Source organism: Momordica charantia, assembly GCF_013281855.1.
Source record: "Momordica charantia cultivar OHB3-1 chromosome 6 unlocalized genomic scaffold, Mcharantia_2.0 BLBB01000006.1, whole genome shotgun sequence".
Classification (NCBI taxonomy): domain Eukaryota; kingdom Viridiplantae; phylum Streptophyta; class Magnoliopsida; order Cucurbitales; family Cucurbitaceae; genus Momordica; species Momordica charantia.
In genome coordinates, this window is record NW_028275164.1 from 8,011,223 (window position 1) to 8,023,919 (window position 12,697).

Sequence of the window (12,697 nt, forward strand, 5' to 3'; positions counted from 1 at the left end):
AAGTACTACAAGAGTACCATACTCCATTTGTTCACATTATAATTTTACTTTTAAACATAATTTTTTAATGTTGGTGAGGTATGATAAACAGTAAATAAAATGAGTATTCAGATTCTCGTAGATTTAAAAACTTTCTCATATTAATATTTAAAAAGTTAAGCACTAATTTAATAAAATATCTTATATAGCCAGCTGCATACGCGGGTTAATGTATTATATTTATAGCATATTATTATTATTGAACTTAAAAAAACAAAACATATTAAAAACAAAGGAAATAATAAATTGAATAACAAGACGGGGCGGGCGGCAGTTGAAAACGGTTGATGAGTGAATCCCAACGAGGAAGAGCCAGCTCAAACAAAACCTCCATTGACGAGGTCCTCTCAGCCCCTTCGCTGAAAGTTGGAGCATTTCTCTCTCCCATTTGTCCACTTTCACTCGTCACTCTTCCCACTCCGTCTCTTCCCTCGTTGCCCAGTGTAGCCCTCTTCTCTTTGGACCTTTCTCTATTCTGCAGTCTTTTATATCAATATATATGGCGCCCTTTTATCGCCTACAATGCCCATTCTTCCACCCTCGTCACACATTTCTTGCATCGTTTCTCGAAACCCCTCGTCCCGGATTTTCGAGTACGAAGGGAATTTCCGCTGTTGGGATTTTGGGGTTGCGGATTTTTATGCCCTCTAGGTGTTTGATGAAATTCCCACTCCAAGGCACACCCACGTGGGGGTTGATTCTTCTTCAATATTTCTGGTTCCTTCGAGTTCAGGCTGCAGGGGTTTGATTTTCGTAACTTTATATGGATTTTGCGCACTATAACAGCTCTGATGAGTGATGATCTTTCTCTCCCTCTCGCTCTTACTGATCGGTTACTGGTTCATTAACAGCTGATACTCCAACCCGCGTACGACGCCTCATCTTTGGTAAGTTTTCTTGTCTTCTTATTTAGTGTTTGATCGAGTTTGGCATTTATTGTGGCGTGTTGGATTGGATACTTGCTGGGTTAATCATGATCTTGTGAAATCCAAGGAAATTCATATATGAATGTATGTGGTCAAGTTCTTCTCATCCCTTTGATTTTAGTTAAGCCGTGCATATTCCTTCTACACGATGTTGAGAATTTTCTTTTCAAAGTAATCTGATGTTTTCCTTCTAGAAAAACAAAGGATTAACTAATTTCGAGGGTGAGTAGTGTCGTATTTTGGGATTTTCTAAATTTGGCAAGTACATGAGAATTCTGGCTACAAAAAAATTTATTAGTTTTTTGACTAGATAATGTTTTTTTTTTAATAATTTTTAAAATTTCGTAAATATGTAAAAGTTAGTGAGAAATTTCTCACTAAATTCTTGACGAGGGATGTTTGAAGTTTAGGAGTATGATTTCTTATAATCCTTAGTTGTGGAAGTTCTACCAGGAGATTGAGATAATTCGAAAATTAATATTTGTAAATTAATAATTCAAAATTTTATGGAAATAATAAATAACGGTAACTCTATTTCCCTTCACCTTTTGTTAAGTTTCTGTTTTCCGTATATATCCTCCTCTCTTTCCACACAGAGAGAGGAAATATCTGTAACTCATACAGACGCCAAAACTCTTTTGTGTTCAATTGTACGAAAAAAGGAAATCAATTAATATGGGTAGTATGATAATAAAAATTCCTTTCAGTTCTGTGTTTGGTCGCAGCCACGATCAACATGGCTGCGAACGCTAGTGATGATCACGGCAGTATGAATATGCATGTCCAATTTCTATAGAAATTCAATATGCTAGAAGTGAATGAGCCTGTATGAGCTTTTACGGAAAATAAAGCCCTTACTTTCCTGATCCAATTAGAGTATTTAAAAGTTAGTTTTCGGGGACCTCTTTTAACTTACCACACGATTGTAGTGCAGTGGAAATTATTCAGAGTTAATGGCTTCATCTCTGGAGGAGCTTCTTGCTGAAGAAGGGTTTAGAGGAAGAAGACCGATGAGGAAGTCTAAAGGGTCCATCAAATCATATGCCACAATCACTTCTAACGATCATTCCCAAGAAACAGGAAACTCAGATTCTGATTTGGACGGTCAACTTAGAAATGCTATGAGGCCTTCTCTATTCCGGCGAAGCTCTAGTGGAGATTTTCGATCAAGAGGTATAATCAAGAATCTGACAGAAGGGGACAATTTTACAAACAGAGAAAAAATAGATAAAAAGTCAAGTAGAGAATATGTGGAGAGACTTTATGGAAAAGGACACGGTGATGTAATAGAACGAAAGCCATGTCTTATAAATTCCTCCAGGGATAAACCAAAAAGAGGCGATAATATAATTTTGGAGGAAGAAAGTGAGAGCTTCAAGGACATATATTCAAATGAAGTGCATATCCGACATGGAGTAAAAGGTGAAGCCAGAGAAAAGGAGCAACAAAAAGAGAGGTGGTCAGGGAATAACATAGATGTGGAGAAAAGGCAAGGAAACAGTTTGAAGAAAAATCTATTTGCGGGTATAAATTTTCATCATAGTTGTAAGGCAGCTGTGAAGTTGCCAGAGAGATCTTATGATAAATCTGTCAGTGCATGCAATAGGAAAAGCTTTGAACATAATCAGAGTCGAATGCAAGACAGTAACGTAGAGTCAGTTTCTATACCTACTTTAGATGTAGTTGCTGTCCGAGCCGTGGTTTCTATCATCAATGGATATCTTAAACATTTTCTCAAAGACAAGGATTTCCGCTTGACGCTTCGGCACAATAGTTCCACTTTACTAAATTTTATTGGAGTTGGAGGACGCAACACCTCCAAAGTTGTTGCCAACCTTGAACAAGCAATTGACGTAGTAGAAAAAGCAGCTGAAGGATTGTCAACTGAAAAGGATTTAAAGAAAGCATTATTGCTGCTAAGCATGATGACGGGTCTGAGTACAGATGCTCTAAAAGATGGCTTCAAATATGGAATTTCTAATACAAAACTGTCTGCCTGTGCCCATCTCTATCTGAGTATAATATTCAAGATACAAAAGAAAGAAAATAGTTCAGCCAAGCATATTTTGCAAGTATTTTGCGATCTGCCTTTTCAGGCTAGAATCATATTGTTTCCAGAACTATGGGATGATCTATTTCTTCCACATCTAACGAATATAAAATCCTGGTATGACCATGAAGCTGATAAATTAGTTGATACCCCAAGCCAGTCAAGCAACCAGAAACTTCTTGATAAAGTGTTTAATGAAACCCTGGATTCTGGTACTCGAAAATTTGCAGTTTACTACAAGGATTGGCTCACAGGAATTGAAGCTCCTGCCCCGTCCATTGCAGTCCCAGCCTTATCTTTTGAGGGAGTTAATCAGGAAAGTCCTAATAATTCAACTGCAAAGAAACTTCCTAATGATTTTGTCTCACCTCATCTGATGGTTAGTAAAAAACTATATGATGCTATGTTTGCCACCACAAAGAATCCTGGAGCTCCAGATACTGAAAGTGAATGGGAATCAGAGAACCCTGAAAATTGTGTCAGAAGCTCTAATAGTTCCAATGTTTCAAAACATACACAGGTATACTACTCTGACACAGTTAAAGATATAGATCACGATACTGATGAGGATTCTACAGGAAGCACGACAGATAACACATCCTCTTTTGTAAGTATTTCCTTGAATTTGTTTTTCTTTCATATTGATGTCTTATATTGTTAATAAAGATTTCTTCTTAACTCTAGCAATGAGTTGCTACTTTAAACAGCATTCAGGAAGACGGTAGTTTAGGATTTTAGTGTTATTAAGAATGATTTCTGCAATGATCACTACTATATTCTACCCTTTCCTTTTACCTTTCTGTGCCAACAGTGGCATTTGCCTAGTGCACATAAATCCCGGTAGGTCAAGTACACAAGAAAAAAGGATAAGTTTGCAGGTCTTAACTGTTCCTCATCTTCTTTGCCTGCCCACAGTTACTTGACATCACAAGTTTTATTTTTCTACGATATCACTCAAAAAATCTTGCAGTGAAAAGCAAAATGGCAATTTATTTGACCTCTAACTTGACTCCGCTACACTTCCCATGCAAGGCGTTCTCTTATCAACTCGGCGAGTATAGGCTTGTCTTTGCAATAGAATAAATTGCATGGGATATTTATGTGTTGGCATAGAAATTCATTTACAAAACTCAACTTAATTGGTGGGAGCCAAATTGTTCTGACGGCTCTGTATATTAGGAGCGTGGTCTCTTATAAACTCTAATGCATAAATTTCTCTTAATTTCTTTCTCCTATTATGATGACTGCTCGTTCACCTTCTTTGTGATTCTCAATTGCCATTCTTGTTGGTCTTCTATTAATTTTCCCGTTGATCTGTCCAACTGTTTCTCTAGGACCATCCAATAATTAAAAACTCAAAACATTTTTCTGCAGGAAAATTGTAAAGCACAAAAATGGAAGATGTATAATGTCAATATTCTACTAGAAATGGACGATAGTGATGAATTCTGCAGTTCTGTGACATGGAAAAAGAATGACATAGACTTTGAAGTGCTGCATGCTCAGCCACATACAAAAGAAAACGACCATGGTCTACAAAAGCTTGCACAACCCAACTTTGAAGTACAACACGCAGATGCTTCTGAAGATCTCAGATCATTCGATCCTTCAAATTTCAGCCATGCATCATTTTCTTCTCATGTAAATATATCGAGATTCTCAATTTCATTTAATTTTATGGAAATATAATGGTATTTTTTTAATCTATTATTAATTTTCTGCAGCCTATCAAGGTTAAGCCCTCTTTAAGAGGTAAGTCGAGAAGTTTTAGGTACGTGTATACCCTTTGTTTATGAATGCTCTATTAATGTACTGTGCTTTTTGTTGTTGCAGAGCCAAATGATAGTTATGAGTACTTTGATGAAAGATACTGTTTCTTGAGCATTCCTAAGGGCTTGTAACTAGACAGTTTGAAGATCCTGTGATCATGGAGACTGGTGAAAGTTTTGAGAAGCCGGCCATCAAGGCGTGGCTTGATCAAGGACACAGAACTTGTCCCATTACAGGAAAGAAGTTGGAAGTTTTAGTAGAGTCTCGTACTAATTTTGTTTCCAAACGAACCTAAGCTTAGCTCAACTGATTAAGACACCTATCTCCAACTTAAATGTTGTGAGTTCAAAATTTCCACTCCACATGTTGTATTAAAAAATTCTAATGTATATGAAAGGAAGTTATTGATAAATCATAAATGCCCTTGATGTTAGCTTAACTAATGAGAAGGTTCGAAAAAGTTGTTGCAAAGCAGTCTTAAATGAATTCTCCTCACTATCAAGCATAAATGGATAGAAAAATTTCAGTTGTTAACTCCTGAATTGGAACATGGATTGAAATTAACTTTTAGTGTAGTTTTTATTTTAGTTATATATATATATATATATATATATATAAAATATGAAATTTAGCCTTCCTTATAAATAAAATCAATTATTACTTGCTCTTATATATCTATCTATTTTATGTTCAAGTTATAAGTATTCGATAAGCTACTACATATTATTTTTTAAATATTTTTTTATGAAGTTCAGGTCACATGTGTTTGACACGAACGAAACTTAATTTGCAAATGTGTGTAATTTTTTAAGAGTTCATATTTTGTCTTCAAAATATTGAGTTTTCCTTTTTCAAATAAATTCTTACTATTAATTAACGCTACCAAAAATTTAACTTGTGAAATAATACTTTTTATGTCTATTATCTATAGCAACGGTTTATTATAGGTTAAGTGAGTTATTATGAGTTTATTCAAAAAAATAAAAAGAGTGAGTTGTTCTCAGTTGATTGTGTGAAGTTTATCCATTTTTTATTTTATATATAGACATCTTCTAATCACTAAATTAAAATATATTTAATTTATCATGTTAATAATGACGGTTAAACTTAAATATAGTTTAAAGTAAATGATATCTTCTAATGAAGTGGTCACGATTTCGAATCTCCCACTTTACTTATTATACTACAAAAAAAATTTCCGCCAACCAAAAGATTAAGTTGGAAGTTCAAATCCGTTTATCCTAGCTGTACTAAAAAATAATATTGCGGGAAAAAGAACACAAATGACTGATAGATTGAACCTTTTGAAAAAATGAAAAAAAGGGTATAAATAACAAGTATCGAATATCTAAATTGATGAAAGTAAAATAAAAAAATGGACGAAAATCAAAAAATCCCATAGGTCACCGCCTACTCCTACTTCTTCTTCTGGTTCGCCGTCGGCCGTTCTTCTTAAGCGGCCATGCATGTGCCGTGGTTCAAGTGAGCAAAATAAAAACCATACTCTTCTTTTTGTTCTTGAATCGGATCAATTCGATTCGTTCCATTTCTTACGATTCATTATACGAAACCTATGGTACATACAATTTTCGTTCCGATTGTGGGATACTAAGCTTCTAGATTGGTGCTGTCATATCCGCAGGGAAGCAGAAATTGTAAAGAGAATCAGGGAAGCAGTTAGTTTATGGCTAAAATTACATCCCTTGTGATCTATATTCGCCAGAACTCTCGATTTGTCAAAAACCTTGGGATCTACATTCGGAATCTCTCGGTGGGAACAAATGGGGGCAATAATGGATCTGAAGAGATCAAACTCAGCGAGAAACGGTTTAACCCAGCACACAGCCAAGACGTCACGGAGGTTGCGAAAGAAGTCTGTAAGGTAATCAGGAGCAAACCCAAATGGGAGACGACTCTGCTTTCTGATTACCCTTCTTTCAATTTCTATGATTCTTCCTTTTTCTGCGAGCTTTTAAAGGAGCTAAACAATGTTTTGCTTTCGTTGAGGTTTTTTCTTTGGTTAAGTTCGCACCCTGAGTTCGTGCCTCATCCAGTCAGTTGTAACACGCTTTTTGATGCGCTTTTGGAGGCCAAGGCTTGTGTTGCCGCAAAATATTTTCTTCATTCTTTCAGTTTTAGTCCCGAGCCTGCTTCTTTGGAGGGTTACATTCGATGTGTTTGTGAGGGTGGATTGGTCGAGGAAGCTGTTAATGTATTTGATGTGTTAAAAGAGACTGGATATCGTCCATCCATTGAAACTTGGAACTTTGCTTTACAAAATTGTCTCAAGTTTGGGAGGACTGATCTTCTTTGGAAACTGTATGAAGAGATGAGGGAAACTGGTGTGCTCGCGGATGTGAGCATTGAGACTGTGGGGTATCTTATTCAGGGATTTTGCAATGATGAGAAGGTTTCAAGAGCTTATGACCTTCTAAGACAGGCTTTAGACGATGGATTAGCCCCTTATAATGATACTTTCAACAAATTGATATATGGGTTATGTGAGGAGAATAATTATGATAGAGTATCCGAAATTCTTCACACGATGATAGCTAATAACCGTAATCCTGATATTTTTACGTACCAAGAAATCATTAACGGGCTCTGCAAGAAAAGGAAGCAGCTGCAGGCTTTTCAGGTTTTTAATGGCCTCAAGGATCGGGGATATGCTCCCGATATGGTCATGTATACAACAATGATTCATGGCCTTTGTAAGATGAGCTGGCTTGGAGATGCTAGAAAGTTGTGGTTTGAGATGATTGATAAGGGATATCTTCCAAACGAGTATACGTACAATGCATTGATTTATGGATTTTGTAGGATTGGAGATTTAGATGAGGCCTTGAAGCTATACAAGGAAATGCATGATAGAGGCTATAAAGAAACCACTTTGAGCTGCAACATAGTGATTGCAGGTTTGTGTCTACACGGAAGGACAGATGAAGCATATGACTTCTTTCGAGAAATGCCTAGCAAGGATGTAGTTCACGATGTTGTAACATATAATACCCTGATCCAAGGATTTTGCAGAGAGGGGAAGATATTGCAGAGCACAGACCTATTCAGGGAGCTTCTAGAGCAAGGGATGCATCCTTCGACTTCCTCCTATACTCATCTCATTCAAAGGCTTTGTGAAGTAGGTGACGTGCAAGAAGCAAAGAAAATGTGGAATGATATGCATAATAGAGACCTCAAGCCAATGGTTTGTACTCGTGATCATATCATTAGTGGATTATGTGAACAAGGATGTGCAGTGGAGGGGATGGAGTGGTTGATAACTATGTTGAAGAGCAAACTGAAGCCTCAAAAGCAAACTTTTGATAAGTTGGTTAAGAGTCTCATTCAAATAGGTAAATTAGATGATTCTTTATCAGTCATAGATTCAATGTTTAGATTGGGTTATAAACTAGAGGAAGGCACTCTCAATTATCTATTGAATAAACTATGCAAAAATAAGTATCAGTTTGTTCAATCACATTTAGAGGAAATCATAAATTTCAATTAGTTGGAGATTGATTCTCTAGATACTAAGCAGGTGCCCGTTTAACATGTTTGTACTGCTGACTAGAAGTGGAGATTGGAAGCTATTGAATTGGCTCAGAAATACCTGTCCTATTTTTGTTGATGGGATCTATTCTATCCCTCAAATTTTTTTGAAGGTAGATCCGTCAACAATTGTATGCTTTTTTGGGCCATAAATTTGCTCTAGTTGTTGAAGAGATTCAAGTTTCTTCCAGAGGGCATGGGACAAATTGATTAATCATGTTTCTCATTTACTTTTGAGGAACTCATGGAAGATGACGACATGTTAGAAGTGGTCTTCTCGACTCCAAAAGCCATTCTTGCATCGACTGAATGACCTCCTCGATTCATCTCGTTAGGCTATTGACTATTCTGGGGAAACGAACTCAAATGGGATGTGAATAATGAGCTCTGGCAGTTACAATTACATTCTACTTTTTATGAGCAAGGTCAGTAGATGATTGACATACGGTAACGGTGTTTAGAACCTTATGTTTTATCAAAGCTGTGTTATGTTGTTGATTGAGAGTTTTGCAGCTGAGTTATGAAGTGGTTTGTAGTTCTAGGAGTAGAATATTTTCTACACAGGAAGGTGATATTGATGCAGTCTCTTCGTTATTATGAGTAATTTTTTACACACATTGTTGAACAAAAGGTGCAGCTTACAAATGGGTTATACAATTTCCATGTAATGTAACTTAGTTCCTACCCTACTTGTTTCTTGCCACTTCATTGTAGCTGAATGGTGATGGTGCAATATTTCATGCCATGTTTAAATCAATTCTCATTCCAAATGTTAAAATCAGTAGTAAAGCAATACATCTCAGATGAAGTTTACCCTCCCCCTTCCATTTCCAAACCCATTTCGTGGATGGAAACAGCCTAGTTGTCTTCTCTAGTTGATTGTAAAACTCTCGCCTTTTGCAGGTAGGGAATCTCTTCACAACTTATAGGATTTGCTTTGCTTTCATTCAGGTGCTCATTAGCTGAAGTTAGAATTTAAGATATACAGCAGAACTTTGATTGACTGGAAGAGATGATAATTCATGAACTTAATTAAAGATCCATGCAATGACCGGAAGTCCATGACATTAGGTATGCGATTATTTTTCTTGTGTCTAGATGTAGTTTCTTCTCACAGTACTTTTGTTGTTCTTTTTTGGTACATAAAAGCTGGAGAAGTATTTAGGTTACTCCTTTGGCTACTGGATGATTATTTTGGCCTCTTTTCCCACGTCTCTTTAGATATCAACATATGCATTTCCCCCCCCCCCCCCCCCCCCCCCCCCCCAAAAGAAGTTTTTAGTCGAGTCTAATCTTGACTATTATAAATGAAGGGTATATGATTTCCCTCAACCTGAACGAAATATGGATAGTCATTATTTTTTTGATTTCATCATCTACGGTATAGGGAAAGTAAAGAAAAATATTGGGTATTATACTAACATAGTCATGCTCTGCTAGTAAAAAAGCTGTTAAAATCTGATGGCATTACTCTCTCTTCCTACCACTCAAATTCTCTTCCACTCGTTCCTCTCAACTAGCATTAATAGCAGTTCCTATTAACTTTTCTAATGTTAGAATGGATAATTGTGCTCAAATCTTCTGTTTGTGATTGTATTGAAAACAAACCTCTTAAAATTTCTTCACCGAGAAGTAGAAAAAAGCCTAGATCAGATTTGGGATGTTATTGCCCTGTCTTGGTGCTTACTGTTTAGAATATAAAACCTTTTGTAATTATTCTTTGTTGGATATGCTGATTGATGACCTATTTGGAGATCTTCTTTGGTAGCTCCTTTGGTAATTTCCAGTATATTTCTTTGAAATACTTTGTTTCTCGTCAAAAGAGAAGAAAGAAAACGATGATGACACACTCTTGAGGAATGTTTTGTTTTGAAATTTCAGCATTTTTTGCGTCAGTTTTATGATATTGGCATTGTAATCAGTTTTGTTCGAACTTTTGAATGAACAATTAAATGTTGGTAGATTTGATTATCTTAACATGGAATGTGCGAATTAGTAGCTTCCTAAAAGCTGATTCTTTTCAATTTCTGAATTATTACAAATTAATTTCCCCCCTTATTCTTGCTATTATATGAAATGATATTAGCTTGCAACACAGTATGCTACTTGAGCACAAGATTCTTGCTTCAACTTGTCTGCCCAATCTCAGCAAAAATCGCAGGTTTCTCTCTCTCTCTTGCTCTGTTTTTTTCTTTTTTTTTTTGGTTGTTAATCTTGTTATTCAATACATACATGTTGCATGAGACATATTCTGTTTGCGAAGCAGATTTCTTTGGAACATTTATTTAGTATATTTTTGGTCCTTTTAGTATTTCTTTAAAAGAAAATCCTCCTCATTTAGTCTTGTTGGTTCTACCTATTGCTTCAGAGCACCATTTTTTATTCCTCGTAGACATTACCGAATGCATGTTCGCACATAATAAACCAGTCATGTAGAAGGATATGGATCTGGGTTACATGTAGTTATGTGCCTTAGGTACCTTAAATACACTCAGACAAGGATGGTTGCCATCAATTTATAAATTGCAAGGAACCGTCTCATCGATCAACTCATGATCTCAGTTTCAATGGTTCTGCTGATATGCTCAATCCAGAAAATTGTGCAAATTCACATAAGACATCTTCAGTCTTACAAGTTACAGTTACACCTGCCATATATTACGACAATTCATTGTAAAATAGATAATTAGAGACTGACCACCTTATTTTTAGGGACATCATATTAGTTTTTGGGAAGTTAAAGAACTAGTTGAGGCAGAATTAGAGATCATAGATGGGTGGGGGAAGAGAGAGGGAGAGAGCCATGAGTTTTTTTGTTTGTTTTAACTCACATTTCAACAAATGTGGGGCGGGATATCGAACTTTGAAGGTAATTGGTGTCTTATTTTCTGTGATATGCTTGAATTTGTAGAGAGAATGGTGAGGTTTTTTTATTATTTTATTATTTTTATAATTTATGATAAGTTGAGCTTTCATGGAGAAAAATGAAAGAAAACAGAAGGCATAAAAGAAAAGCCCAATAAAATGAACCAAACTAAAATAACGGGCTCAAATCTAGCAATATCAAGTTTGAGTAATTACAAAAACCTTTGGACCCTAAAGCCCAACAGGAAATATGAAACCGATCAAGGGCTCACACGTCCTCTCAAGATCTCTCAACCTGGATTTTCCTGTTATTTCTCTCGGTCCACAAATACCATAGAATAGTTAAGAAACTCGTCTGCCACAAAAACCGACCCCTACCAGGTTTGGGGGGGGGGGGGGTGATAGAGAGAACCATGAGTTAATATGTGAACACTTTTATTCATGGTGCATCAAATACATTTAGCCAAATTGCCAACCTACAATGCCCTTTTGTGACGCAGAATGCAGATTACTTGTGATTGCCATGGGACTGCTAAGCAACTTTATGCCATTATCAGTAGAAGAGGAGATCTTTGAAGGGAATCAAAGAAGATGAGAAGAAAGAAGAGTTTTGATTTTTTAGCCGATTAACCTTTCTTTTTGGACATCATTATAGATACCACTATGAAAGACTGCACATCTGCAAATGTTTGGATATGAGACCTCTATTGGAAAAAGGGGAAGAATAATACTCGGAAACTAATAGCATCTCTCTACAAATTTGTACAAATGGAACCTTTTTTTTTTGGGTAACCGTGTGAGATTGTTTTCTTTTGGGAATGATTTAAGAGTGAATATGTAATGGTAGAATGTAGGAAACTAATAGGATGTTTTTTCTCAAGCTCTGTCCAACAATTCTCTGTTTATAAGTGACGTCTGAATTTGTGGACATATTTTCTCCCGTAGTTATTACAGTTAGCCCACTTATATTTTCCGGTTTTGTTGGAAAATGTTTTGTGACTAACATTAATTTTTATTTTTTGAAGATTTGAGCTTTCATTAAGATAAATAAAAGAGAAATAAAACCATCCCGGTAAGAGCCAATCTAAATAGCAAAAGACTTAGAGTAATGTGTTCAAACCAAGGTGGCCCCCCAATGTAGCACGGAGAGGCGGTTGGTCTACGATTAGTTGAAGTGCGTGTAAACTGATCCAGACGCATGGATATCAAAAGAAAAAAAAGAAAAAAAAAAGAAATAAGAGGGCATATAAAAAGATAGCCCAAAAAGATCTAAACTAAAGGAACAAGTTCCGCTCAAGCAAGATCCGAACCAAGGAGTAATTACAAAAAGCTTTGGATACAGAGGTCCAAGCTTGCCCACCACAAAACGACCCTTATCTTAGAATGAGGATGGAGAAGGGCCTCATCCATCGTGTTCGAACACCCTCTAGTATGAGCCAAATAAACTACAGAAGTTTGAAAATTTGATTTTTAAATTAATTTCAAACCGAGGCTAGAATGA

The 12,697-nt window shown here is 36.2% G+C and overlaps 2 protein-coding genes across 5 annotated transcripts; both read left to right on the top strand.

Moving 5' to 3' along the window:
• Positions 1–274: 274 nt before the first annotated feature.
• On the top strand, positions 275–12,166 carry LOC111021416 (putative E3 ubiquitin-protein ligase LIN-2). Its single transcript, XM_022298380.2, is given in 9 exon segments — positions 275–781; positions 891–926; positions 1,895–3,622; positions 4,390–4,656; positions 4,740–4,767; positions 4,849–4,905; positions 4,908–5,070; positions 10,418–10,492; positions 11,697–12,166. Coding segments are annotated over 9 exon segments (2,673 nt in total). The 5' UTR covers positions 275–538; the 3' UTR covers positions 11,773–12,166.
• Positions 6,147–8,616, top strand: LOC111021427 (Tetratricopeptide repeat (TPR)-like superfamily protein). 4 transcript variants are annotated; one of them, XR_015791220.1, is made up of 3 exons: positions 6,147–8,135; positions 8,321–8,444; positions 8,583–8,616. XR_015791220.1 is itself a non-coding variant. In XM_022298395.2 (2 exons), exons 1-2 carry the CDS (start codon positions 6,470–6,472, stop codon positions 8,347–8,349), a joined length of 1,695 nt encoding a protein of 564 aa, XP_022154087.1. In that variant the 5' UTR covers positions 6,147–6,469; the 3' UTR covers positions 8,350–8,504. The 4 variants fall into 4 exon arrangements, 3 of the variants coding, with proteins under 3 accessions (XP_022154087.1, XP_022154089.1, XP_022154084.1); XM_022298395.2 differs by lacking the exon at positions 8,583–8,616 and having other exon boundaries at positions 8,321–8,504; XM_022298397.2 differs by lacking the exon at positions 8,583–8,616 and having other exon boundaries at positions 8,354–8,504.
• Positions 12,167–12,697: the final 531 nt, after the last annotated feature.